General features: G+C 40.6%; 2 protein-coding genes across 3 annotated transcripts in view; one reads left to right on the top strand and one right to left on the bottom strand.

The window, feature by feature from the left end:
* LOC110535500 (phospholipid phosphatase-related protein type 4) overlaps positions 1-16,284 on the bottom strand; it is a 36,446-nt gene extending 20,162 nt beyond the window's left edge. Inside the window, exons 1-2 of the mRNA XM_021620531.2 lie at positions 15,845-16,284; positions 6,451-6,636 (exon numbers count right to left, since the gene is read on the bottom strand). Coding sequence (XP_021476206.1) covers positions 6,451-6,636; positions 15,845-16,018 — 360 coding nt within the window. The 5' untranslated portion in view covers positions 16,019-16,284. The remainder of the gene's footprint in view (positions 1-6,450; positions 6,637-15,844) is intronic.
* Positions 16,285-19,544: 3,260 nt separating this feature from the next.
* Positions 19,545-26,390, top strand: part of LOC110535499 (phospholipid phosphatase-related protein type 5) — a 104,362-nt gene continuing 97,516 nt past the window's right edge. For both annotated transcript variants that reach the window (XM_021620529.2, XM_021620526.2), the window contains exons 1-2: positions 19,545-19,760; positions 25,755-25,851. In XM_021620529.2, the coding sequence (XP_021476204.1) occupies positions 25,783-25,851 (69 nt within the window). In that variant the 5' untranslated portion in view covers positions 19,545-19,760; positions 25,755-25,782. The remainder of the gene's footprint in view (positions 19,761-25,754; positions 25,852-26,390) is intronic.

Below are 26,390 nucleotides of genomic sequence, written 5' to 3'. Positions count from 1 at the left end.
TCATATTAATGTGAAGTTCCTGTTCTTTTTTAAAACACATCTCACAAAAACAAGCGTATCTCTGTGAAATGTCAAGGGAGCACTGAGCATACCGCAATTTTGTTTTTTTTCAAAGCCTTTTACATTTCATTCAACTTGTGTCATGCTGATTTTGCTATTTGCGACCCACAACTTGGAAGACGACAACCACAAAATGTAAAAAAAACTCAACATTTTTGGTGAGAAAGCTGCCCCGCTCTGTCAACATACATCGGTGCTTATTACTGGATGTATTAGGTTAAGAAATCCGACTTTTTGGATATAATGTTAATGTGTTAATGATGTGTAAAAGAAAGACCCCACTGAACGATTCAGAACATGAACAATTATTTTTTGTCTTGGTAAAAAAAAAAAAAAAAAAGTATAACATAAGGAAGTGAAATGTCATCACCAAAGTGCCTTTTCACCTACTCTGGGCAGAGTGGGTAGACACCTTACAGTCAGTCTGAGAAGATCCTTCAAAAAACACCTTAGTCAACACCATTGTGAGGGGAGGTTTTAAAGAAGAAGAGAGAATGGTTCACACTTCAGAACAGTTTAGTCTTCTTGTCATTTTTCAAACACAGCAACATGCCTCCAGGACTCCCAGGAAGTCGGGTGTGAACTAATCAACGCGTTTCTGCATGAGCAACCTGCTTGAAAACACAACGAAACACTGCAAGACCCACTCATTCATAACACCCACTTAAACCACAGAACAAAAAAAAGAGGACCCCAAACTGTAGTTTCAAACTGACAGTTCACCTGGGGACCTTTAGATAGCGATAACTCCATAGCCAGTGACAAAAACACATTGACTGAGTCAGAATAAGTCTTGAAGAGATTGCTAGCTACAGAGACTACTCTGGGGTGGCTGACAGTCAAATGCTGGCTGACAGTAGCAGCCACAGTATACGCACCTGTGAGAACAGTCAGCCACAGTGTATTCACCTGAGATAGAGTCTGACAGAGGACTGGAAACCCAAGATCTGCTTGCTACAGTACCGAGCGTTGCTAGGAGATCTCTGTGAAAGTAATGCGTCATCAGACAACTAAAGTCAGTAGAATTCCACTGATGCCAGATACAATACATTACCAAATGTATGTGGACACCTGCTCATCAAAAATCTCAGTCCAAAATCTTGGGCATTAATATGGAGTTGGTCCTCCTTTGCTGCTGTAACAGCCTCCGCTCTTCTGGGATGGCTTTCCACTAGATGTTGGAACATTGCTGCAAGGACTTACTTTCATTCAGCCACAAGAGTATTAGTGAGTATGAGTGAGGTCTAGCACTGATGTTGGGCGATTAGGCCTGGCTCGCAGTCAGTGCTCTAATACATCCCAAAGGTGTTCGAGGGGTTTGAGGTCGGGACTGTGCAGGCCAGTCAAGATCTTCCACACTGATCTCAACAAACCATTTATATACGGACCTTGCTTTGTGCACGTGGGCATAGCTACAGTGCCTTGCGAAAGTATTCGGCCCCCTTGAACTTTGCGACTTTTTGTCACATTTCAGGCTTCAAACAAAGATATAAAACTTTATTTTTTTGTGGAGAATCAACAACAAGTGGGACACAATCATGAAGTGGAACGACATTTATTGGATATTTCAAACTTTTTTAACAAATCAAAAACTGAAAAATTGGGCGTGCAAAATTATTCAGCCCCTTTACTTTCAGTGCAGCAAACTCTCTCCAGAAGTTCAGTGAGGATCTCTGAATGATCCAATGTTGATCTAAATGACTAATGATGATAAATACAATCCACCTGTGTGTAATCAAGTCTCCGTATAAATGCACCTGCACTGTGATAGTCTCAGAGGTCCGTTAAAAGCGCAGAGAGCATCATGAAGAACAAGAAACACACCAGGCAGGTCCGAGATACTGTTGTGAAGAAGTTTAAAGCCGGATTTGGATACAAAAAGATTTCCCAAGCTTTAAACATCCCAAGGAGCACTGTGCAAGCGATAATATTGAAATGGAAGGAGTATCAGACCACTGCAAAATTACCAAGACCTGGCCGTCCCTCTAAACTTTCAGCTCATACAAGGAGAAGACTGATCAGAGATGCAGCCAAGAGGCCCATGATCACTCTGGATGAACTGCAGAGATCTACAGCTGAGGTGGGAGACTCTGTCCATAGGACAACAATCAGTCATATATAGCACAAATCTGGCCTTTATGGAAGAGTGGCAAGAAGAAAGCCAATTCTTAAAGATATCCATAAAAAGTGTTGTTTAAAGTTTGCCACAAGCCACCTGGGAGACACACCAAACATGTGGAAGAAGGTGCTCTGGTCAGATGAAACCAAAATTGAACTTTTTGGCAACAATGCAAAACGTTATGTTTGGCGTAAAAGCAACACAGCTCATCACCCTGAACACACCATCTCCACTGTCAAACATGGTGGTGGCAGCATGGTTTGGGCCTGCTTTTCTTCAGCAGGGACAGGGAAGATGGTTAAAATTGATGGGAAGATGGATGGAGCCAAATACAGGACCATTCTGGAAGAAAGCCTGATGGAGTCTGCAAAAGACCTGAGACTGGGACAGAGATTTGTCTTCCAACAAGACAATGATCCAAAACATAAAGCAAGATCTACAATGGAATGGTTCAAAAATAAACATATCCAGGTGTTAGAATGGCCAAGTCAAAGTCCAGACCTGAATCCAATCGAGAATCTGTGGAAAGAACTGAAAACTGCTGTTCACAAATGCTCTCCATCCAACCTCACTGAGCTCGAGCTGTTTTGCAAGGAGGAATGGGAAAAAATGTCAGTCTCTCGATGTGCAAAACTGATAGAGACATACCCCAAGCGACTTACAGCTGTAATCGCAGCAAAAGGTGGCGCTACAAAGTATTAACTTAAGGGGGCTGAATAATTTTGCACGCCCAATTTTTCAGTTTTTGATTTGTTAAAAAAGTTTGAAATATCCAATAAATGTTGTTCCACTTCATGATTGTGTCCCACTTGTTGTTGATTCTTCACAACAAAATACAGTTTTATATCTTTATGTTTGAAGCCTGAAATGTGGCAAAAGGTCGCAAAGTTCAAGGGGGCCGAATACTTTCGCAAGGCACTGTATGCTGATATAGGAAAGGGCCTTCCCCAAACTGTTGCCACAAAGTTGGAACCACAGAATCATATAGAATGTCATTGTATGCTGTAGCGTTAAGAATTCCCTTCACTGCTGGTTCGATCCCAGGCTGTGTGGCAGCCGGCCGCGATCGGGAGACCCATGAGGCGGTGCACAACTGGCTAAGCATCGTCCGAGTTAGGGGAGGTTTTGGCCGGCCGGGTTGTCCTTGTCCCATCGCGCTCTAGCGGCTCCTGTTGTCCTTGTCAAAATGCTCGCTGACACGGTCGCCAGGTGTACGGTGTTTCCTCTGACACAGTGGTGCCGCTGGCTTCCGGGTTAAGCGAGCATTGTGTCAAGAAGCAGTGCGGCTTGGCTGGTCGTGTTTCGGAGGACGCACGGCACTTGACCTTTGCCTCTCCCGAGTCCGTACGGGAGTTGCTGCGATGGGACAAGACTGTAACTACCAATTGAATATCACGAAATTGGGGAGAAAAATGGGTAAAAAATGTTTTATTAATTAAAAAGAAGAGGCCTAGCCTGAACCATGAAAAACAGCCCGAGACCATTATTCCTCCTCCACCAAAATGTACAGTTGGCACTATGCATTCGGGCAGGTAGCGTTCTCCTGGCATCTGCCAAACCCAGATTCGTCCGTCGGACTGTCAGATGGTGAAGCGTGATTCATCACTCCAGAGAACACGTTTCCAGTGCTCCAGAGTCCAATGGGGGTGAGCTTTACATCATTCCAGCCGATGCTTGGCATTGTGCATGGTGATCTTAGACTTGTGTGTGGCTGCTTGGCCATGGAAACGAATTTCATTAAGCTCCCGACGGGACAAGCACACAGTTCTTGTGCTGACATTGCTTCTAGAAGTAGTTTGGAACTCAGTAGTGAGTGTTGCAACTGAGGACAGATGATTTTTACGAGCTACGCGCTTCAGCACTCGGTTGTCCCGTTCTGTGAGATTGTGTGGCCTACCACTTCGGGGCTAAGCTGTTGTTGTTTCTAGAAGTTACCACTTCACAATAATAGGGGACAGCTCTAGCAGGGAAGAAATTTGACGAACCGACTTTTTGGAAAGGTGGCATCCTATGACGGTGCCACGTTGCAAGTCACTGAGCTCTTCAGTAAGTATGGGCCATTCTACTGCCAATGTTTTTGTCTATGGAGATTGCATGGCAGTGTGCTCGGTTTTATACACCTGTCAGCAACGGGTGTGGCTGAAATAGCCGAATCCACAAATTTTAAGGTAGTTTTGTAATTACAGTGCCTTCGTAAAGTATTCAGACCCCTTGACTTTTTCCTCAATTTGTTGTTACAGCCTTATTCTAAAATGGATTAAAGAAATAAAACATCTCAGCAATCTACACACAATACCTCATAATGACAAACCAAAAAGAGGTTTTTAGAATTGATAAAAAACAGAAATACCTTATTTACATAAGAAATCAGACCAATTGCTATAAGACTTGATAATCAGCTCAGGTGCATCCTGTTTCCATTGATCATCCTTGTGATGTATATACAAATTGATTGGAGTCCACCTGTGGTAAGTTCAATTGATTGGACATTAGTTGGAAAGACCCACAGTGCACGTCAGAGTAAAAGCCATGAGGTTGAAGGAATTGTCCGTTGAGCTCCGAGACAGGATTGTGTCGAGGCACAGATTGGTGAAAGGGTACCAAAAATGTCTGCAGCAATGACGGTCCACAATTCACAGTTGCCTCCATCTTCCTAGAGGTGTCCGCCCGGCCAAACTGAGCAATTGGGGGAGAAGGGCCTTGCTCAGGGAGGTGACCAAGAACCCGATGGTCTCTCTAATAGAGCTCTAGAGTTCCTCTGTGGAGATGGGAGAACCTTCCAGATGGACAACCAACTCTGCAGCACTCTACCAATTAGGCCTTTATGGTAGAGTTGCCAGACGGAAGCCACTCCTCAGTAAAAGGCACATGACAGCCTGATTGGAGTTCACCAAAAGGCACCTAAAGACTCTCAGATCATGAGAAACAAGATTCTCTGGTCTGATGAAACCAAGATTGAACTATTTGGCCTGAATGCCAAGCGTCACATCTGGAGGAAACTTGGCATCATCCCTACCTCAAAGCATGGTGGTTGCAGCATCATGCTGTGGGGATATTTTTCAGCGGCAGGGACTGGGAGACTAGTCAGGATCGAAGGAAAGATGAACGGAGCAAAGTATAGAGCGATCCTTGATGAAAACCTGCCCTAGAGCACTCAGGACCTCAGACTGGGGAGAAGGTTCACCTTCCAACAGGACAACAACCTTAAGCACACAGGCAAGATAACGCAGGAGTGTCTTTGGGACAAGTCTCTGAATGTCCTTGAGTGGCCCAGCCAGAGCCCGGACTTGAACCCGATCGAACATCTCTGGAGAGACCTGAAAATAGCTGTGCAGCAACACTCCCCATCCAACCTGACAGAGCTTGAGAGGATCTATAGAGAGGAATGGGAGAAACTCCCCAAATACAGGTGTGTCAAGCTTGTAGCGCCATACCCAAAAATAATCGAGGCTGTAATCGCTGCCAAATTTTCAAAAACCTGTTTTTGCTTTGTCATTATGGGATATTGTGTGTAGATTGATGAGGGAACAAATGATTTAACCCATTTTAGAATAAGGCTGAAATGTAACAAAAGTCGAGGGGTCTGAATACTATCCGATTGCACTGTATAGTGTGGTTGAAGATGCTATTTGTGATAAGTGCCTTTTCTTTTTATAAGTGCCTCAGATCAATACAGGAGGATTCTGGTAGTAAACAAGGTTTTCTGGTGGATAGAGAAAATATTTTGATGAGAGTTAGAGTTTTGTTTCGACAAGTCAAACTTCTCAAACACATCATTAGTCATACTTCGGACAACATCTTCAAAACCCTTACCAGACGGTAATCTCAGTCTTTTAGTTAGTGGGGAAGAGGCATCAACAGTGACACCAGATGAATTTGAATGTCAGATCACTGTACCCTTCATCTTAGCATGTAAAGACCTCCAGCTTTGGGTCAACTTAGTGTTATCATACTGACCTAAACTCTCTTCCTCCTGAGCGGCCAATCTTACGCTAGGATCTTCAGACATAACACCATATCTAAAAACATGGCCTGCCTATTTCTGTTGGAAGAATAACCAAGTAGGCCTACAGGCAGCCCTCAAATAAAATGCAGAGTGTGACAAGTCAGGATGACATAGATATTGTCACTGGCATGTGTGCCTGTGTGTGCACATGAGCGAATGTGTGCATGTGTGTGTGCGCGTGTTGGCGGGCGAGCATGCCTGTGTGTGTGTTTGTGCACATGCATGCGTGCCTGCCTGCCTGCGTTTGTGTGTGTGTGTTACTGACCGTGATGGCGGGTCCAGCAAAGGCCAGGCTGAGCAGCATGAGCAGGGGGATAATCTCATGAGTGGACTCTATGTAGGGCAGGCTGAGGCTGCGGTCGTGGCAGCTGTACCCCGAGCGGACCGGCTTGAACACGTCTGTCAGCTCCAGAAAGTACAGACTCACCACCGACGACACCAGGATGGGGAGCTGCCCACGGGTAAACAAACAAACAAAAAAACAGATAAACAGAGAGACAAAACAACAAAACATGATATGTCAGAATCATTGCGTGGTTCGATTCACTCATTACTCTGATTCCAGTGGAGACGATGTATTCTGAGTCAATATCTCAGTTTCAGTGACCTGATGAAGGGGAAGTTGTCAAATCATAACTATGGTCTGTCCACCACCTTTCAACACAATGAAAGTGCAAAAAAACAGTACATTCATGTTAACGAATCCTAGTTAGAAAGCTAATACATCATTTGGAAATACAACTCATTGATTGTTGCCACGAGTCAAAGACATACAAAAGCAGGGAATTAAACAGGTTACTCTAATGAACTCTTAGTGGTTGGTTCTTAGTCTCTAGTATTAGACAGATGGGTTACCTCCCACAATGTTCCAATCGTCTGGGATTTCAGAGACTAGTTGGTTCTAGGAACTACTGGAGCAAAATTGGCACCAGTAGAACATGCATTAAAAGAGCTCTTCTATGTGATGTAGTCTTGCAGGCTAAGATAGGAGTCATCACTGAACTGATTTAACATCGACCTGTCACAGTTCAGTTCTGTCCCTTGTCTTCATCCAAGTAATTATGTCTTAAGTGCTCAGGGAGCATGGGTTCCCAAAGAGGAAAGTCACGTTTTTTTTTTTTTTTTACCTTCCACACCATCTCCTAAAGCAGAAAGTAAAGAGGTTTACCACACACTAGGAGAAAATGTCATTAGGAAAAGGGGGTCACCTGATAAAGCCAAATAAATTATGATGATAAATCCAATTGGGATTTAATAGTGTACCCACAGAGATTTTGATATTGATATTAGCCTCGTACAAACCATCCTGATCTCGCAAGCTTACATTCTTTGCTAACGAGAACGCAGCAGTCAGGATGGTATTGGAACAGGCTAGGTTGATATACCTAGTTGGTAGTACTACAGTGTAATGTTGGGTAAACACTGGGGATCCAACACAATTAATATACAGAGTGAGACATGAATGACTGAAAAAACAGATGTAATTTTAGCATGCAAATGCCAATGTTTTGTAGCTTACTGAACATGTCAATGTGTACCATTGAAAGTCTGTACGACTTACAGTCCAGTAAATAAGTTACACGTGAAGCCAGATACATGTGTAATTAAATGTAAAATTGGTAGCTCTCTGGGATGCAGTGCTGTACAGCATGTGGTCTGTGTTTGGCCTCGGGCATCCATCCTGATGCAGTAATTCCACATTCAGCTCTGAAACAGCCAGCTAGGAGGCTGTGACAGAGTACTCCACTGCTAGAGGAACAGAAGGACATCTTATTGATGCCAGAGTGTTAAAGTGACTCCACTCTTTCTATCTATCTATCTATCTATCTATCTATCTATCTATCTATCTATCTATCTATCTATCTATCTATCTATCTATCTATCTATCTATCTATCTATCTATCTATCTATTGGTGCCCTCTTATACAATTCCTTTGGAAGGTATTCAGACCCCTTGACTTTTTTTTATTGTGTTTTTTCCCCCTCATCAATCTACACACAGTACACTATAATAATGATTTTTGCTAATTTATTATACAAATAAAAGACTGAAATACACTTTTACGTAAATATTCAGACTCATTACTCGGTACTTTGCTGAAGCACCGTTGGCAGCGATTACAGGCTCGACTCTTCTTGTGTATGACGCTACAAGCTTGGCACACCTGTATTTGGGGAGTTTCTCCCATTCTTCTCTGTAGATCCTCTCAAGCTCTGTCAGGTTGGATGGGAACGTTGTGGCACAGCTATTTTCAGGTCTCTCCAGAGATGCTCGATCGGGCTTTGGCTACGCCACTCAAGGACATTCAGAGACTTGTCCTGAAGCCACTCCTGCGTTGTCTTGGCTGTGTGATTAGGGTCGTTGCCCTGTTGGAAGGTGAACCTTCACCCCAGTCTGAGGTCCTGAGTGCTCTTGAGCAAGTTTTCATCAAGGATCTCTCTGTACTTTTTAATCAAGGATCTCTCTGTTTCCCTCGATCCTGACTAGTCTCCCAGTCCATGTCGCTGAAAAACGTCCCCTCAGCATGATTCTGCCACCACCATGCTTTACCGTAGGGATGATGCCAGGTCTCCTCTAGATATAGCGTTTGGCATTCAGGCAAAAAAGTTCAATCTTGGTTTCATCAGATCAGATAATCTTGTTTCTCATGATCGGAGAGTCTTTAGGTGCCTTTTAGCAAACTCCAAGGGGGCTGTCATGTGACTTTTACTGAGAAGTGGCTTCTGTCTGGCAACTCTACCATAAACGCCTAATTGTTGGAGTGCTACAGAGATGGTTGTCATTTTGAAAGGTTCTCCCATCTCCACAGAGGAACTCTAGAGCTCTATCAGCGAGACCATCGGGTTCTTGGTCACCTCCCTGAGCAAGGCCCTTCTCCCCCAATTGCTCAGTTTGGCCGGGCAACCAGCTCTAGGAAGAGTCTTGGAGGTTCCAAACTTCTTCCATTTAGGAATGATGGAGGCCACTGTGTTCTTGGGGACATTCAATGCTGCATAAATGTCTCAGAGCGCTACGGACAATTCCTTCGACCCCATGGCTTGGTTTATTGGTCAACTGTGGGACCTTATACAAACCGGTGTGTGCCTTTCCAAATCATGTCCAATCAATTGAATTTACCACAGGTGGACTCCAAACAAGTTGCAGACCATCTCAAGGATGATCAATGGAAACAGGATGCACCTGAGCTCTATTTTGAGTCTCATAGCAAAGGGTCTGAATACTTATGTAAATAAGGTATTTATGTTTATAGTTTTTAATACATTTGCCAAAATTTCTAAAAACCTGTTTTCACTTTGTCATTATGGGGTATTGTGTGTAGATTGCTGAGGAAATGGTTTTATTTAATCCAGTTTAGAATAAGGCTGTATCGTAACAAAATGTGGAAAAAAGTCAAGGGGTCTGAATACTTTCCGAAGGCAGTGTATATCACATCTGCAGTGCCCTCCATACCTCAAAATCTGTCCAGCCAGCATTTTTCACTCAACCAGCCATCTTTAAATATTTATGTTAGGGATATGTAATGACTGAGCTTGTTAGCCCATTACAAAACATTGATAGGGAAGGAAATATTTCAACCATTTTAATTTGAAAACATGAGTTTGACTAAGGGAACTGGAGGTATGATGACCTCAGCATACTCAACCCTGGCCAAACACACATTCATGCACATATGCACACACACGCACACATGCACACACACACACACAGACACACACACTGCCATGTTCAGCTAGGATAAATATAGGTCAGTGGTACTGTGCCACCTTTCTCTCTAGAAGATAAACTGCGCAGAATCTGTCAGGAGGTGGAAGCTCACTTCAATTCATCTCTATCCATTGCCAGGTTGATATTACTGTACTAAGGTGCATCCGGGAAGACACTGTATTCCCTATAATGTGCACTACTTTTGACCAGGGCACATAGGGCAATTTACACAGAGGACATGCAGTTGAAGTCACAAGTTTACATACACTTAGGTTGGAGTAATTAAAATTAGTTTTTCATCACTCCACAAATGTCTTGTTAACAAACTATATTTTTGGCAAGTCGGTTAGGACATTTACTTCGTGCATGACACAAGTATTTTTTCTAACAATTGTTTACAGACAGGTTATTGCACTTATCATTCATTGTATCACAATTCCCATAGGTCAGAAGTTTACATACACTAAGTTGACTATGCCTTTAAACAGCTTGGAAAATTCCAGAAAATGATGTCATGGCTTTAGAAGCTTCTGATAGGCTAATTGATATAATTTTAGTCAATTAGAGATGTACCTGTGGATGTATTTCAAGGCCTACCTTCAAACTCAGTGCCTCTTTGCTTGACATCATGGGAAAATAAAAATAAATCAGCCATGACCTGAGAAAAAAAATTGTAAACCTCCACAAGTCTGGTTCATCCTTGAGAGCAATTTCCAAACGCCTGAAGGTGCCACGTTCATCTGTACAAACAATAGTACGCAAGTACAAACACCATGGGACCACACAGCCGTCATACCGCTCAGGAAGGAGACGCGTTCTGTCTCCTAGAGATGAACGTACTTTGGTGCGAAAAGTGCAAATCAATCCCAGAACAACAGCAAAGGACCGTGTGAAGATGCTGGAGGAAACAGCTACAAAAGTATCTATATCCACAGTAAAACGAGTCCTATATCGACATAACTTGAAAGGCAGCTCAGCAAAGAAGAAGCCACTGCTCCAAAACCGGCATAAAAAAGCCAGACTACGGTCTGGAGGCTTGCAAGCCGAAGAACACAATCCCAACCGTGAAGCACGGGGGTGGCAGCATCATGTTGTGGGGGTGCTTTGCTGCAGGAGGGACTGGTGCACTTCACAAAATAGATGGCATCATGAGGCAGGAAAATTATGTGGATATATTGAAGCAACATCTCAAGACATCAGTCAGGAAGATAAAGCTTGGTTGCAAATGGGTCATCCAAATGGACAATGACCCCAAGCATACTTACAAAGTTGTGGCAAAATGGCTTAAGGACAACAAAGTCAAGGTATTGGAGTGGCCATCACAAAGCCCTGACCTCAATCTTATAGTACATTTTTAGGCAGAACTGAAAAAGCGTGTGAAAGCAAGGAGGCCTACAAACCTGACTCAGTTACACCAGCTCTGTCAGGAGGAATGGGCCAAAATTCACCCAACTTATTGTGGGAAGCTTGTGGAAGGGTACCCAAAACATTTGACCCAAGTTAAACAATTTAAAGGCAATGCTACCAAATACTAATTGAGTGTATGTAAACTTCTGACCTACTGGGAATGTGATGAAAGAAATAAAAGCTTAAATAAATCATTCTCTCTACTATTATTCTGACATTTTACATTTTTAAAATCAAGTGGTGATCCTAACTGACCTAAAACAGGGAATTTTTACTAGGATTAAATGTCAGGAATTGAGTTTAAATGTATTTGTCTAAGGTGTATGTACACTTCCGACATCAACTGTAAGTAAGTTGTAAGAAAAGTGTGTAATATAAATTTACCAATTTACAATTTCACAAGCGTTATCATCTAGCTAATCATCTAGCTAGCTACATTAGCCAGAATCTTTGCATTGGTTCCCAGGTTTGCATCAGTTCCCATTTTACTAGATCTAGCTGACTATCATGTAGAGTTTAGGCCTACACTTCCTCTTCCAATTATAATCTGGGGAGGTCAAAATAATGAAAAACGATCTAACAAATATTTTCATTTTAAAATGTTGATTACTTCACCTTGCCATTATCATTCACCTGATGATGAGACAAGATGTGAATCATAATTATTTTGCTAACATACTTTGGGTTGCCGGTTTGCCGGTTTGCCTGGAAGGGGGTCCCTGGTGTAGAAGCATATGCTATCTAGCGTTGCTGACTAGCGTCGCTAGCATGACTAGCATGCTAGCAAGCTTTAATGACGATACCAGTTAGTCGTGGATGCTCAAAATCAAGCTAATGCTACTGAACTCATGACAAAATCATGTTTTTACATTGTAGGGGCTATTGATGTTTTGGTTGTTTGTTTTTTGCTTAATGACCTTGCAAATATCACCTGTTTGCATTTCACTATGTGGCTAATCTGGTTTTAGCATGAGAAAAATGACCGAAGTCCCAAATTCCTGTGAGATACTGCGAGAATTTGCAGACTCAGATCCTCAGCACTAAAAGATCTGGTCCTGGATTAGGAGCCTCTCCCTAATCTAAACCAGCAACGTAGTACACCTTTAATAGTAAGGCCTAAAGGAGAACCCTCGAAAACTCTCACATGGGATGTATTCATGTACATTAGTCTTTCTAAAAACATACATAATAGACTGCAACATTTACAATTTATAAACCCCAGGTACATGCAGTCTAATGAACATGAATATGCTGGTAACAAAAACAGTCCTATTTCTGTCCCCTATCTTGCCACTGCCAGACAAGACTGTACCTCTAATCTCACTTTGCTTTAACTCAGATCCAGTGATTACAGAAATGAAAGGCAGGGAAGTGACAGATGAAGTTAAATAATGGATGGCTAGAAATGGAAAGTGGACTGGTTGGTCGGTGTAGGCTATTTATAGCATGTAACAGCAGGGGTTGGAACCAAAATTGTTTCGTTCTGAACAGAACCATTTATTTTATTGTTCCACTGTTCCGACCTGAAAAATATAGTTCTGAACCGGTTCGAACCAAAAAGAGTACTGATTTATATCGTTCCTTTCTGTTCCTTTTAAACCTCTGAAATCAATTCATTTTTTGTACATTTAGCTTGACATTAAATTACTTCACCAATCAGTGTGGCTAGAGCAGCTCTAGACTGGGCAAGCTATAGTTGTTTACATGCGTGATGGACAGACAAGTGTAGGGAGCGAGATGCGACTGAAATTTTGTGGGTGGGGAAAGAGCGAGAGAGGGTGGAGGAGGAGGCTTGGCTTAAAGTGCTGGGTATATTGTTATGACATGCATTATACTGAATTTGGCCCACAGAATTATACCTATGGAGGAGTTGCTTCTATGGAGGAATTTTGAATGTCTTTGAACTTCAGAGAGTTGGCTTAACGTCGGACCACAGCTAGCTAGCTAAAAAGCTTGTACGTGCAGAACTGCACCAGAATTAAAAACACGTTTTAGCTTTTTGTAATTCATAAATCCAATGTGCAATGTGATAACTATAGTATCCTTAACTAGCATTGAAAAAGTGTACCCATTCTTCTCTAATGAAAAATCTCTCCCTAATTTCTGAATTACAGAATTACAGTAGGCTACAGTAGCCTATGCTTTGGAGAGACGCAGCACACACACGCACACACACACTGGAAAAAATATTTTCAGTTGGCAGACTGACACAGGAATCATTTTCTGAGTGACTGAGTGAGGGATTTTCATAGGCGCTTTGTTGCATTTTTTGAGGACTGAAAAAAAATCCTGGAAAATAAAATAACATTATTAACTGGTTCCCATACTTTTAAAATAACGGTTCTGTTCCCGGAACAGTATAGATCACGCTCATTCCTGGTTCTGATTCTGTTCCTTCAAGAATTTCGCTATTTTACGGTTTTTGGTTATGTTCCCTGAACTGTTCCAAACCCTGTGTTGCAGCACTGACTAAAGGTATCATCTCACAAGGCAGCGAAGGTGTCCTTCTGAGGATGATGGAGGTTTGACGAGTGTTTTACTGTACACATACAGTACGTACAGACCTATAAGACTGTAATTAAACCAAGCATGGGTGTCTTGCACACACACATTTAAGTCTTACAGCCCTACACGCATGTCATTACAGCCCTATAAGACTGTCATTATAATAATAATAATCAAACCATAGGAACCAATTGATAGGAAACACGTGTTCTGTTCCAAAAAAACTAATAAGCATAGCACTCATAATGTATATCCAATCGCTGACTTCATACTGAGTGGTATGGTGTGTATGTTCATGTGGACATTGGAAACAGCCAGTGGATCAAAGACATGATGTGGTCAATATTGCCTGCAGTTGAGATGTGTGTTGTGGTGCAGCCATGTGGTTTCTCCTTCTCCAGCAGTGCTGTAAAGGTAGCTGTCCAGGAGCAGTGGGATGGTTTTCCACATGTGTTTTAAGGTGAGAGGGGCATTTACAAAAAATAAGATCTTATGAATTGATGAATTAACAAACGGATGAACAAATTAATAAGAGAATGAACAAATATGACACTTATTTGCAACTCCCTCTGTGTATGCATTGCAACATCTACATGTAGCCTAGGTATGCCTAATACTCTGCTTATGCTCTATATTTCAAGAGCTATGTATTCCCCAGCATAAGCCCCACTGGCTCCATCGGCACTGTATGGGGTGATGCTGGACCTTTGCTAGACCAAAGGGGAGAACTAGACTGGCTTTCTAGTCAGAGAACAGGTTCCAAAATATGACAGATTTGTACTACAGTACATACAGTACAAAACAGAACATTGCAATACAGTAGAGTGCAGAACAGTGCAGTACAGTGCAGTACAGTACAAAAGAGAACAGTGCAATGCAGAACAGTGCAGTAGAGTGCAGTACAGTGCAGAACAGTACAGTACAGTGCATAACAGTGCAGTACAGTACACTCCATGTCTTTGATCCATCCTTTGAACATAAAGTTTTCCCCTGTTTAATCTAAAACGGGTTTTCACTACACTGTGTGCTCAAATTGGTTCCACTAGAGACACAAGCCTCAGGCAAGACAAACTCTACAAGGCCACTATAACTCAGAATCTTAATAGAATCAATAAGCAAGGTTCTTTAAAAGTGAAGCCATGGTTAAGATACAGGACACTCCTCAAAATAACTACTCCCTTAAAACGGACTATGGGCCGTTCTGGCTCGGACATGGGTTACTTGCTGCCCCTGACATGGTGATGTAGGTTGTGTAGTTTAAATATCCAGAGACATCACAGGAAATGTGCATGTCCCATTGGTGTGGAGAAGGGATGCTGAACTGCTTGAACTGCGATGAAAGACTGTGTTAAAAAATCCTAGATCTACAGTAATATATGGTATTTGGCAGCCACGCTTCATAGGAAACATGAATCGGTTAAATAGAGCTGAGCTGACTTCTGAGTCCTGAATGTTCAGTGTCTGATAGAGTCATATATGCTACTTACTGCCTACCACAGATGTCCAGATTTCCACACACACACTCGCGCACGCGCACGCGCGTGCACACACACTCTCTCACACACACACACACACACACACACACACACAGTAAATGTGCATGCTTGTGAGTGATATTTCTGTTTTATCATCTTGTGCATAGTGAATCATTTGATGCATAGTGAATCGTTTGGTGCTTGCATCCAGAGAACATCAACAACATGTGTTCGATCATGTGTATTGAAACCAAACATCAATACCAATCAATATATGTAATTCATACACATCATGTACATAATTTGAAATTGAACTGCTGGCATGTATTGTTCCATGACTGCAATAGCCTATTATCATTAGTCATCTGATTTACCTATTTATTTGTTTCTTGTTTTTTGATAATTCGTTGCAGCCCTCCTATTCATGCAACATTATTGTTTTGTTTTGTTTTTCGGATGAAATTATGTGTCATTTTTTAAAATCATGTTTTCATAGTCATGATTAATGTAACTATCCTGTTATTCTCCGAGTCAGCCCAGTCTCCAAAAAGAGAGAATCAACCTACCTCAACGAAATAGAAGCAGGGCAGCAAGCTGACGCTGTCTTTCGTCATATTTCCTTTTTGTCTTTCTCTTGAAGACATGATTGGTCCCCCGATACTCGATAAAATAATAGCGGTAACCTGCTGTAAGATGGTCAAATGTCCAATACTGCTGTCACAACTGGGTGCCAATATCATACGCGCACGACTGCCCCTCGCTTCATTCCGAAGTATACCGTGGATGAAGAGTGCGGGTTGCAACCACAGTCGGCATGCACCTCACAAGACTCTCTTAAAAAGACACAGCATCTCCTAACCTGATTTTGAGAAAGTATCCTTGTTGCTAATATAGCATCATTTGCATCTCTTGATAAAGACTTGGCATACACTTGGGCCGCACGAGCAGTCACCGAGTAAAGTCCTTGGAAAGCTGCTATGACATCAGCAGTGCTCTCCTGTTTTACACTCTGGCGCTTTAGGGAAAGGCGCAGGCGCACTCCGGAACGCATGCATTCATAAACATGAACTGACAGCATTTTAATTAGCTCAGCAGTAAAACAGTCACAGTATACAGTAGATTTCGACTTGTCTGTTAATCAGGCTTATGTGTGCAGTAGCTTCCAGATGACAACAGGAATCAATCCGTTTCTACTGTAAATGTCTTCTAGCAATACCTATCAACAGGACCATTGCTAGCCTTTTGGGGGCCCTAAGCGAGATTTGGTTGCCCCCTAATTTTAAATTCAGAGAGAATAAATTCGTTTTAAAGTTACTTTTCTGCAATTCTATACATTATGCCATGGGGAGGAGAGACATTTAGCAATTTTATGGCAAATTCCATGTAGTTCAAATAGTTTTTGCAATGGGGCAGATACACATTTCAAGATCACTGTGCACTTTCACCACCCTGTGAAGTTTACCATACGTTTTTTCATCTGTAGCCTAATAAACTGAATGGTTTCTCGAGTCGTGGTGGTAGGACCACACACCATATTATCGTGTGACTCCAAGTTTACTTCGATATGATGGTTATTATATCAATATTTGCGCATAAAGTCGTTTACACCGCTATTTCTCACATAATTAATTTTACGGACAGAAAAAAATCCCACCATGTCCAACGGACAATTTTTTTGTCGGCATTATACAATTGTACTGAAACTTCATGATTCCATCACAGCAGTCGTCTTTGTTTTTTTCATACGGAATGACTTTACTCACATAAAAACTGTGGATGGAAACATGGTTAGTGACTAACATAACAAGAAACAAATAATAGCTGAAGCACAACCAAATTTCAAACTTGTACCTACTGAATTCCACTATTCTAACTCTCAACAGTAAGTTGAGACTGAGTTCCAAAAGATAAAAATGGGGTTTAGGGCCCCCTAACGGCCTGGGGCCCTAAGCAATAACTTATGTTGCTTATGCCTGGAGCTGGCCCTGCCTATTGATCTTGGCTGGATAGATGGCTGCTTAATGTGACTGTGGTTCAAGTGTAGCAGTATTGTGCAGCACTAATGGTGTAAAAACTTGATAGCCTATATCTTTAATGAGACTATCTATTACTGGCATTGATACAGAGTGGGTGTAATTAATGGACTCCCATTAATGATTGTTCTCTCCTCAGGGAGGAGAGGACAATCATAATTAATTAACGAAATATTCCTCTTTTCAACTATCTTCAGACCCATTTCACATCCTCTGATTACTTTTTTCATTTTTCAAATATCTATTAATTGGGCCCACGGTCAGAAGATAAGAATGATCCAAATCTGTTAAATATGCCTACATTTAGAAAACAAGACACTTGCGGTAATTCAGCACCATTAATGTTAATTCAGAATCACATGGCAGTTAGCCACTATTAGCCACTCTAAATGTAGGCTACCTGGAAGTTTATGTCACTCTGGTATCTGACTAGCAAACGGACACCATGCCTAGTGAGTAACCTACATTCCTGAATACACTGGCAAGAAAAAGTATGTGAACCCTTTCAAATTACCGATTTCTGCATAAATGATCAATTTCTGCATAAATTTGTCACAACAATAGACAAACACAGTCTGCTTATATTAACAACACACAAACAATTATACGTTTTCAGGTCTATACTGAACACACTGTGTAAACATTCACAGTGCAGAGCGGTAAAAGTATGTGAACCTGTGGATTTAATAACTAGTTAACCCTCCTTTTTGCAGTAATAACCTCAACCAAACATTTTCTGTAGTTGTTGATCAGACCTGCACAACAGTCAAGAGGGATTTTGAAACATTCTTCTATGCAAAACTATATCAGTTCAGCAATATTCTTGGGATGTCTGGTGTGAACTGCTCTCTTGAGGTCATACCACAGCATCTCAATTGGGTTGAGGTCAGACCACAGCATCTCAATTGGGTTGAGGTCAGGACTCTGACTGGGCCATTCCAGAAGGCGTATTTTATTCTGTTGAAGCCATTCTGTTGTTGATTTACTTCTGTGTTTTGGGTCGTTGTCCTGTTGCATCACCCAACTTCTGTTGAGCTTCAATTGGCGGACAGATTCTAAAGGATTCTAGTCTAACATTCTCCTGCAAAATGTCTTGATAAACTTGGGAATTCATTTTTCTGTCAATGATAACAAGCTGTCAAGGCAAAGCAGCCCCAAACCATGATGCTCCCTCCACCATACTTTACAGTTGGGATGAGGTTTTGATGTTGGTGTGCTTGTCTTTTTTTCTCCACACATAGTGTTGTGTGTTCCTTCCAAGTAACTCAACTTAAGTTTCATCTGTCCACAGAATATTTTGCCAGTAGTGCTGTGGAACCTCTGGGTGCTATTTTGCGAACCTCAGACGTGCAGTAATGTTTTTTATGGACAGCAGTGGCTTCTTCCGTAGAGTCCTCCCATGAACACCATTCTCGTTTATTTTTTTACGTATCGTAGACTCGTCAACAGAGATGTTAGCATGTTCCAGAGATTTCTGCAAGTCTTTAGCTGACACTCTAGGAGTCTTCTTAACCTCGTTGAGCATTCTGCTCTGTGCTCTTGCAGTCATCTTTGCAGGACGGCCACACCTAGGGAGAGTAGCAACAGTGTTGAACTTTCTCCATTTATAGACAATTTGTCTTACCACGCCCTGATGAATATTAAAGCTTTTAGAGATAGTTAATAAATCATTTTCAGCTTTAGGCAAGTCAACTATTCTTAATCTTAGGTCTTTTGAGATCTATTTTGTTCAAGGCATGGGTCACATCAGGCAATGCTTCTTGTGAATAGTTTTTTTATAGTGCAGGGCAGCTCTAACTGTCTCATTGATTGGACTCAGGGTTAGCTGACTCCTGACTACAATTAGCTTTTGGAGAAGTCATTAGCCTAGGGGTTCACATACTTTGTCCAACCTATACTGTGAAAGTTTGAATGATGTATCCAACAGAGACAAGAAAAATACAATAACTTGTGTGTTATTAGTTTAAGCACAGTGTGTTTGTCTATGGTTGTGTCTTAGATGAAGATCAGATCAAATTGTATGACCAATTTATGCAGAAAACCAGGTAATTGCAAAGGGTTCACATACTTTTTCTTGCCACTGTAGGACACCTTTTACTAGGAGAAAGAGTTAGAGTTGATGGGGGATGGGACGATAGCAACAGTGGTGTAAACTAGCCTTCACTTCCATGACATTACAGCAAAAAGACTGTCCATGGTTGCGCATGCGCAGTAGCGCATTTGCTGCATCCACCAAGGTAATTGACAACATACCGGAGACACTGAAAGTATTGAAATTAATGAGTTATTTTCACGAGAAGGGACCTTGGAAATTCGTAGAACACTAAATGTACATCCAAGAAGCAAACGTCCGTAGAGATACAAACATATGAGTCACGTCTGGTTGTTTATTTATCACGTTCAGACTTCTGAAGCTGTTGAGTCGCTAAAACTCCTTGAGCAGTCCAAGGTAGGACTTTTTCCCGTTATCCCGTCAGCACTGCAGAGACTGTGGTAATTGTCGCAGGGTAGATGTTCAGTCGTAACTGCTCTGCATTTTGTTAGGTAGGCTACGGTTCGTGCAGAGAATGAGAAAATACAGCAATGCACCACATATGATAGCCTATGGCTCTATGCTTTCTATGGACGTGTGGTGGTGTGCATCGAGGAGGAAAGCTAAGAAAACGTCAAAACATTCATATCGGTAGAGTTTCAGAGTATTGCCATTTTGAAATTAGGCTCAATGTACTACATTCGTTGTTATAGTGTTATTACGATCTGCCTTGTTACAGTTTCAGGTGCTCTGATCATTATTGTGTTGTATAGGCTACTGTACCCATGGATCCCTGATACAATCTTCAACCTACACTGTACATACAGTACACAGTAAAACATTGATGATGCAATTCATCTGTAGCAGTTTATAGACGTACTTGAATATACCCTTAAAGGGGTAATCAGCTGTTGCTACATCCATTTATTGACTTATATTAAATATGTACCGACTGATTATTGAAGAATATAACTTACATATGACATGAGCTTAGTTCAACTGTCATACCCCATCAGAACCCAGCATATAAGCTTGTTTTACTCCAATGTTTGCAAACCAATATAAAACCTTAAAACATGATTAAAACTATCATTTTGATATATTGGATGGTCAGTCCTTGCATCCATAGCTCTGTCTATGAATTTGAGAGTGGTTACATTTGAAGAGTTTTGTTCCAAATCACTGTATATCCATTTTGAAAAATGTTAGAAAATTAGCTTTTATTTAAAAAAATAAATTATTAACGAGTTTGGTGTGTTTTTTCACAATCTAATCATGGCATAGGGTTGTTCAACGACAGACATGTAGTTGTTTAAAATGTATCAGTTTAGGGTTTCAATACAGAGTCAAATAATCATGTTTTTGCTAAATGCTATATAATCGCCAAACTCCCAGATAAATAAGTAGTACTGCTAGGTTTTACACAGTCAAATGTAACAAATAACTACATTTTAAAGAAATAAATGTACAAATGATACATTTGTGACATCAAAACAGTATTCATACCCCTTGACTTATTCCACATGTTGTTGTGTTACTGCCTAAATTCAACATTGATTAAATATATTTTTTTCTCACCCATCTACACACAATAACCAATAATGACAAAGTGAAAACATATTTTTTGAAATATTTGTACATTTATCGAAAATGAAATATTTAAGTATTCACACCCCTGAGTCAGTACTTTGCAGAAGCACCTTTGGCAGTGATTACAGCAGTGAGTCTTTCTGGTAAGTCTCGTAAGAGCTTTCCACACCTGGATTGTGCAACATTTGCCATTATTCTTTTAAAAAATCTTCAAGACCTGAAAATGGTCTTGCCCTAGATTTTCAAGTAGATTTAAGTCAAAACTGTGACTCAGCCACTCAGGAACATTCACTGTCTTCTTGGTAAGCAACTCCAGTGTAGATTTGGCCTTGTGTTTTAGGTTATTAACCTGCTGAAAGGTGAATTCATATCCCAGTGTCTGGTAGAAAGCAGACTGAACCACGTTTTCCTCTAGGATTTTGCCTCAGTTTTGTCTCTATTCCGTTTCTTTTTTTATCCTGAAAAACTCCCAATCCTTAACAACTACAAGCATACCCATAAAACATGATGCAGCCACCACCATTCTTAAAAATATGGAGAGTGGTACTTAGTAATGTGTTGTATTGGATTACTTTAGTGCCGTGTAAACAGGATGCAAGTTTTGGAATATTTTTATTCTGTACAGGTTTCCTTCTTTTCACTCTGTCAATTAGGGGAAGGGAAAGGGGGATACCTAGTCAGTTGTCCAACCGAATGTATTCAACTGAAATGTGTCTTCCGCATTTAACCCAACCCCTCTGAATTAGGTTAGTATTATGGAGTAACTACAATGTTGTTGATCCATCCTCCATTTTCTCCTATAACAGCAAATAAACACTGTAACTGTTTTAAAGTCACCATTGAACTCATGGCGAAATCCCAGAGCGGTTTCCTGCTTCTCCGGCAACTGAGTTAGGAAGGACGCCTATATCTTTGTTGTGACCATGTTCAAATGTCAGCTTTTTTTTTTACCCATCTACCATTAGGTGCCCTTCTTTGCGAGGAATTGGAAAACTTCCTGGGTCTTTGTGGTTGAAACTGTGTTTGAAATTCACTGCTCGACTGAGGGGCCTTACATATAATTGTATGTGTGAGGTACAGAAATTAGGTAGTCATTAAAAAATAATGTTAAACACCATTATTGCACACAGAGTGAGTCCATGCAACTTGTTATGCGACTTGTTAAGCACATGTTTACTCCTCAACTTATTTAGGATTGCCATAACAAAGGGGTTGAATACTTATTGACTCAAGACATTTCAGTTTTTCATCTATAATTAATTTTAAAAAAGGAAATAAGAAAAACATAATTCCACTTGAACATTACGGGGTCTTATGTGTAGGCCAGTGACCAAAAAATCTAAACCATTTTATATTCAGGTTGTAACACAAAAAAAAGTTAAGAGGTGTGAATACTATATACAGTACCAGTCAAAAGTTTGGACACACCTACTCATTGAAGGGTTTTCCTTTATTTTTAAAATGTTCTACATTGTAGAATAGTATAGTGAAGACATCAAAACTCTGCAATAACAAATATGGAATCATGTAGTAACCAAAAAATAGTAAAATATATCAAAATATATTTTAGATTTTAGATTCTTCAAAGTAGCTACCCTTTGCCTTAATGATAGCTTTGCACACTCTTGGCATTCTCTCAACCAGCTTCACCTGGAATGCTTTTCCAACAGTCTTGAAGGCGTTCCCACATATGCTGAGCACTTATTGGCTGCTTTTCCTTCCCTCTGCGGTCCAACTCATCCCAAACCATCTCAGTTGGGTTGAGGTCAGGTGATTGTGGAGATCAGGTGCAGCACTCCATCACGCTCCTTCTTGGTCAAATAGCCCTTACACAGCTCAGAGGTGTGTTTGGCCATTGTCCTGTTGATTAGGTAATGATGGACTGTCATTTCTCTTTGCTCATTTCTCTTTGCTTATTTGAGCTTTGCTTGCCATAATATGGACTTGGTATTTTCCCAAATAGGGCTATCTTCTGAATAACACCCCTACCTTGTCACAACACAACTGATTGGCTCAAACACATTAAGAAGGAAAGAAATTCCACATATTATCTTTTAACAAGGCACTCTTATTAATTGAAATGCATTCCAGGTTACTACCTCATGAAGCTGGTTGAGAGAATGCCAATAGTGTGCAAAGCTGTCATCAAGACAAAGGGTGGCTACTTTGAAGAATCTAAAATCTATTTTAATTTGTTTAATACGTTTTTGGTTACTACATGATTCCATGTGTTATTTCATAGTTGTGATGTTCACTACTGTTCTACAACTTAGAAGATAGTAAAAATATAGAAAAATCCTGAGCATGTTTGTCCAAACTTTTGACTGGTATTGTATATTTTAAATGCAATAATTAAGTACAGTACTGTGAGATCTGTATGTAAAAATTTAAATGTTACATTTTTGTCATTTAGCAGATGCTCATATCCAGAGCGACTTACATTCATCATAAGATAGCTAGGTGAGACAATCACATATCACAATCAAATATACATAATACAAACATTCCATTCCAGTTTAACAATGGATATAGCATTTTGCAAAAGAAAACACATTTTAAACACACCTAAAATCTATTAATTTAAAATCTGAGAACAGTGATATATTGCACATATGCAAATTTGGTTTTAGAAATAATATATATATAATATATTATATTTTTTTGTTTATCCAGTTGGATTAACTCTCCAAATAGTCTACCTGACCACACGGAGGCGTCCGCATGGTCCTAAAGCACACCGTTGCCTCGTTTTGTATCACATTCCAATGATAAAACTGGGGGCAAAAATGCAATTTCAGAATATGGGAGGGACATGTCCCCCTGTCCCCAGTGAAAGTTGTGCCCCTCCCCATAACCAATAATTTCAGATGAAAAAACACAAATGTGAAAAATGTGAAATAAACTCCTGAATTCTTCATGCCTAATCCCTTATATATTGTTTTTACCAAAACAGGGGCAGGGAAAAGACTTTGTTATTCTTTCTACTGCTGATTGCTATTTTACGGTTTAGACTGTTAATATGTCTCCATATTTGACACACAATACTTTTTCCTGACAGCAAGGTGAACATAACAAATATGTCTAAGAATAATCAGTTCTGCCTAGAAGGCACTGCGTGTTTAGCGATATCTACTAATAATGTGCTTTTATGACACAATGGAATAAGACCCTTATACTGTATCTCAAACACGATGGGGAAAAAACTACACTAGATCTAGGAGTTGTTGAATCTCTAGAGATTGAGATAACGCTCTACCTAAAGCTAGGTGATAAAACACGAGAAGATCAATGATCAGGGTGCCGTGGAAATGGATTAAAGAAGCTTGAGGTAGATGGAAACACCATATTTTCTCAAGGCTAATACGTACAGCTCTCCCTGGTGAGGTGAGAGAGACTGTTTTATGTCCCAAATTGAACCCCTTTCCCAGGCTTCTCATGACAAAAACTCCAATGATTGAATACAATACAATACAATTCTAATCTAGCTCAAGATGGAATTCTTCCTTCAGCATAAGTGGCCTTTCAGAACCAGACAAAAGTTGTGTCTGAGGAGAACACTCTTTCCCACCTTGACTGTTCCTATATTACATAGCATTTGAAACCGGGGTACACCACACACCCACTCTGTCTGCATTAGCAGTGCACTGCAAAACAAAACTATCTGCTCACACATTGTTTCTGGGCTGGTCAGGGCCCGATTTATTTTGGGAAACCAGGCCCTGGTCTGGTCTGATCTCTTCTGGTCTGGTCTGATGTACTTAGCTTTTGCCTTCTGACATAAAAGACAAGTAAACAATACCTCCTCTTTAAAGAGCAAGGTTTGGCCCACCACATGCAGTAGAAGCAGAAAATGTTTAAACAATGAGGAGACAGTTGTTAAGAAAAGCATAGTTGTGGAAGGGTCCTGGAATAGACTGAATCACAATGATTCCCCATCTCATTTTGAGCTGGTAGTTACTGGAGTATTTATTCCTTCTCATCTGCTGTGGAATTAGAATCAGGTCTCTGCTTTTAGATGTCCGTGCTTGTCTGCTCCGTTAATATGCATAACATCATAGAGGGTATCGAGATGCATGCTGCACACACAAGCACAGGGCCAAGGTTAAAAATATAATGCCCCAGAGGCAAAGCACAGTGATTCACTCTAAGTTTGTTGGATTTAAATCCATCCTTAATTGAGTGAAAATGGTCAGTGTTATGTTGTTAAGATTAATTTAACATTTGCTCATTCAATTCACACCACTCATATGAAGGTGCTTTATACCTGTAGCAATTGGAACCTGATTGTGTAGACAGTGTTTCTAGACAGTTTCTTCCAGACAGTGTTTCTTTGAGCTACTAAACCAAACAAATACCTCTCTCTCTCTTTCTCTTTCTCTCATGAGACGTTGAACACAAGGTTATTCACTGAAATATGTTGTACATCATAAACATGTCCCTGTATATGACAGGTACTTTTCAGCTATCTCCCCAATGCCCCCTTGTGGTAATGAATATGATAGCAATGTATAGCCTGCTAAGGACCAGAATAATGTGTAATCCTGTCAAAAGCTCATATAGAGAATCAACATAACATCATATCAACTCATGCCAAACATTTAGACATAATTCATATGGGACTTCTATTCTTAATTGTTTTATGAATACGTCCCCAGGTTTCTAAAGGAGGAAAACCTCTACGACAGTAGTGATTGTGTCAAAGATTGTTTACAGGCTCCATCTAGTGGTTGACTGTAGTAGTTGTAAATAAAGGTTTAGGCACCATACATACAGTTTTCGAATGGAACTCTAATTAGTGTCCCTTTGTATACAATTTTACAGTTAATGCCACATTTTGGTGTACGGAAACATGCCTGCAGTCGCAGAAAGATGGGAGCCAAGAGATAAGAGGAAATTCTTCACTTACCTGCTTGTGGAGGTAAGATTGTATTATTATGGAGAATTGTTCCCTTACAGATAAAAATCACATGAATTCCACATGTCAACACATGTGATCTTGTGTGAGCACATGTGAGAACATGATCTCATGTTAAATAAATGTGACAACATGGGGATGTAAAATGTCAACATGTTATACCATGAAACGACATTTCACATGAAAAATCATGTGAAAACATGTTTTTGGAACATTTCACGTGACATTTTACATGTTAAAATGTATTTTGGGAATCATGTGAAACCATGTGTGTTTAGAATACTTCACATTTCACATGTGAAATTATCCGCAAACGTGTTTTTGGAACACTTCACATGAGATATTGAGGTGATTCGATTATCTGGCACAGGTTTCCCCGGTGGGAGGAGGGAGGAGTTGGCACCGGGTGAAAAGTGATTGATTTTGGAACCAGGCGGCCTCCCTGGAAATGTTTTTCTCAATTTGTATTTATTTTAGCCAGGATATTCCACTCAGAAACAATTGCGTTGTTTTCCAGGGAGTCTTGGGTTCCATAAAATCAT

The sequence above is a fragment of the Oncorhynchus mykiss genome, chromosome 11, assembly GCF_013265735.2.
Source record: "Oncorhynchus mykiss isolate Arlee chromosome 11, USDA_OmykA_1.1, whole genome shotgun sequence".
NCBI classification, from domain to species: Eukaryota; Metazoa; Chordata; class Actinopteri; order Salmoniformes; family Salmonidae; genus Oncorhynchus; species Oncorhynchus mykiss.
Note: the sequence above shows the minus strand (reverse complement) of the source record. Positions and strands in the feature narration are given on the sequence as shown.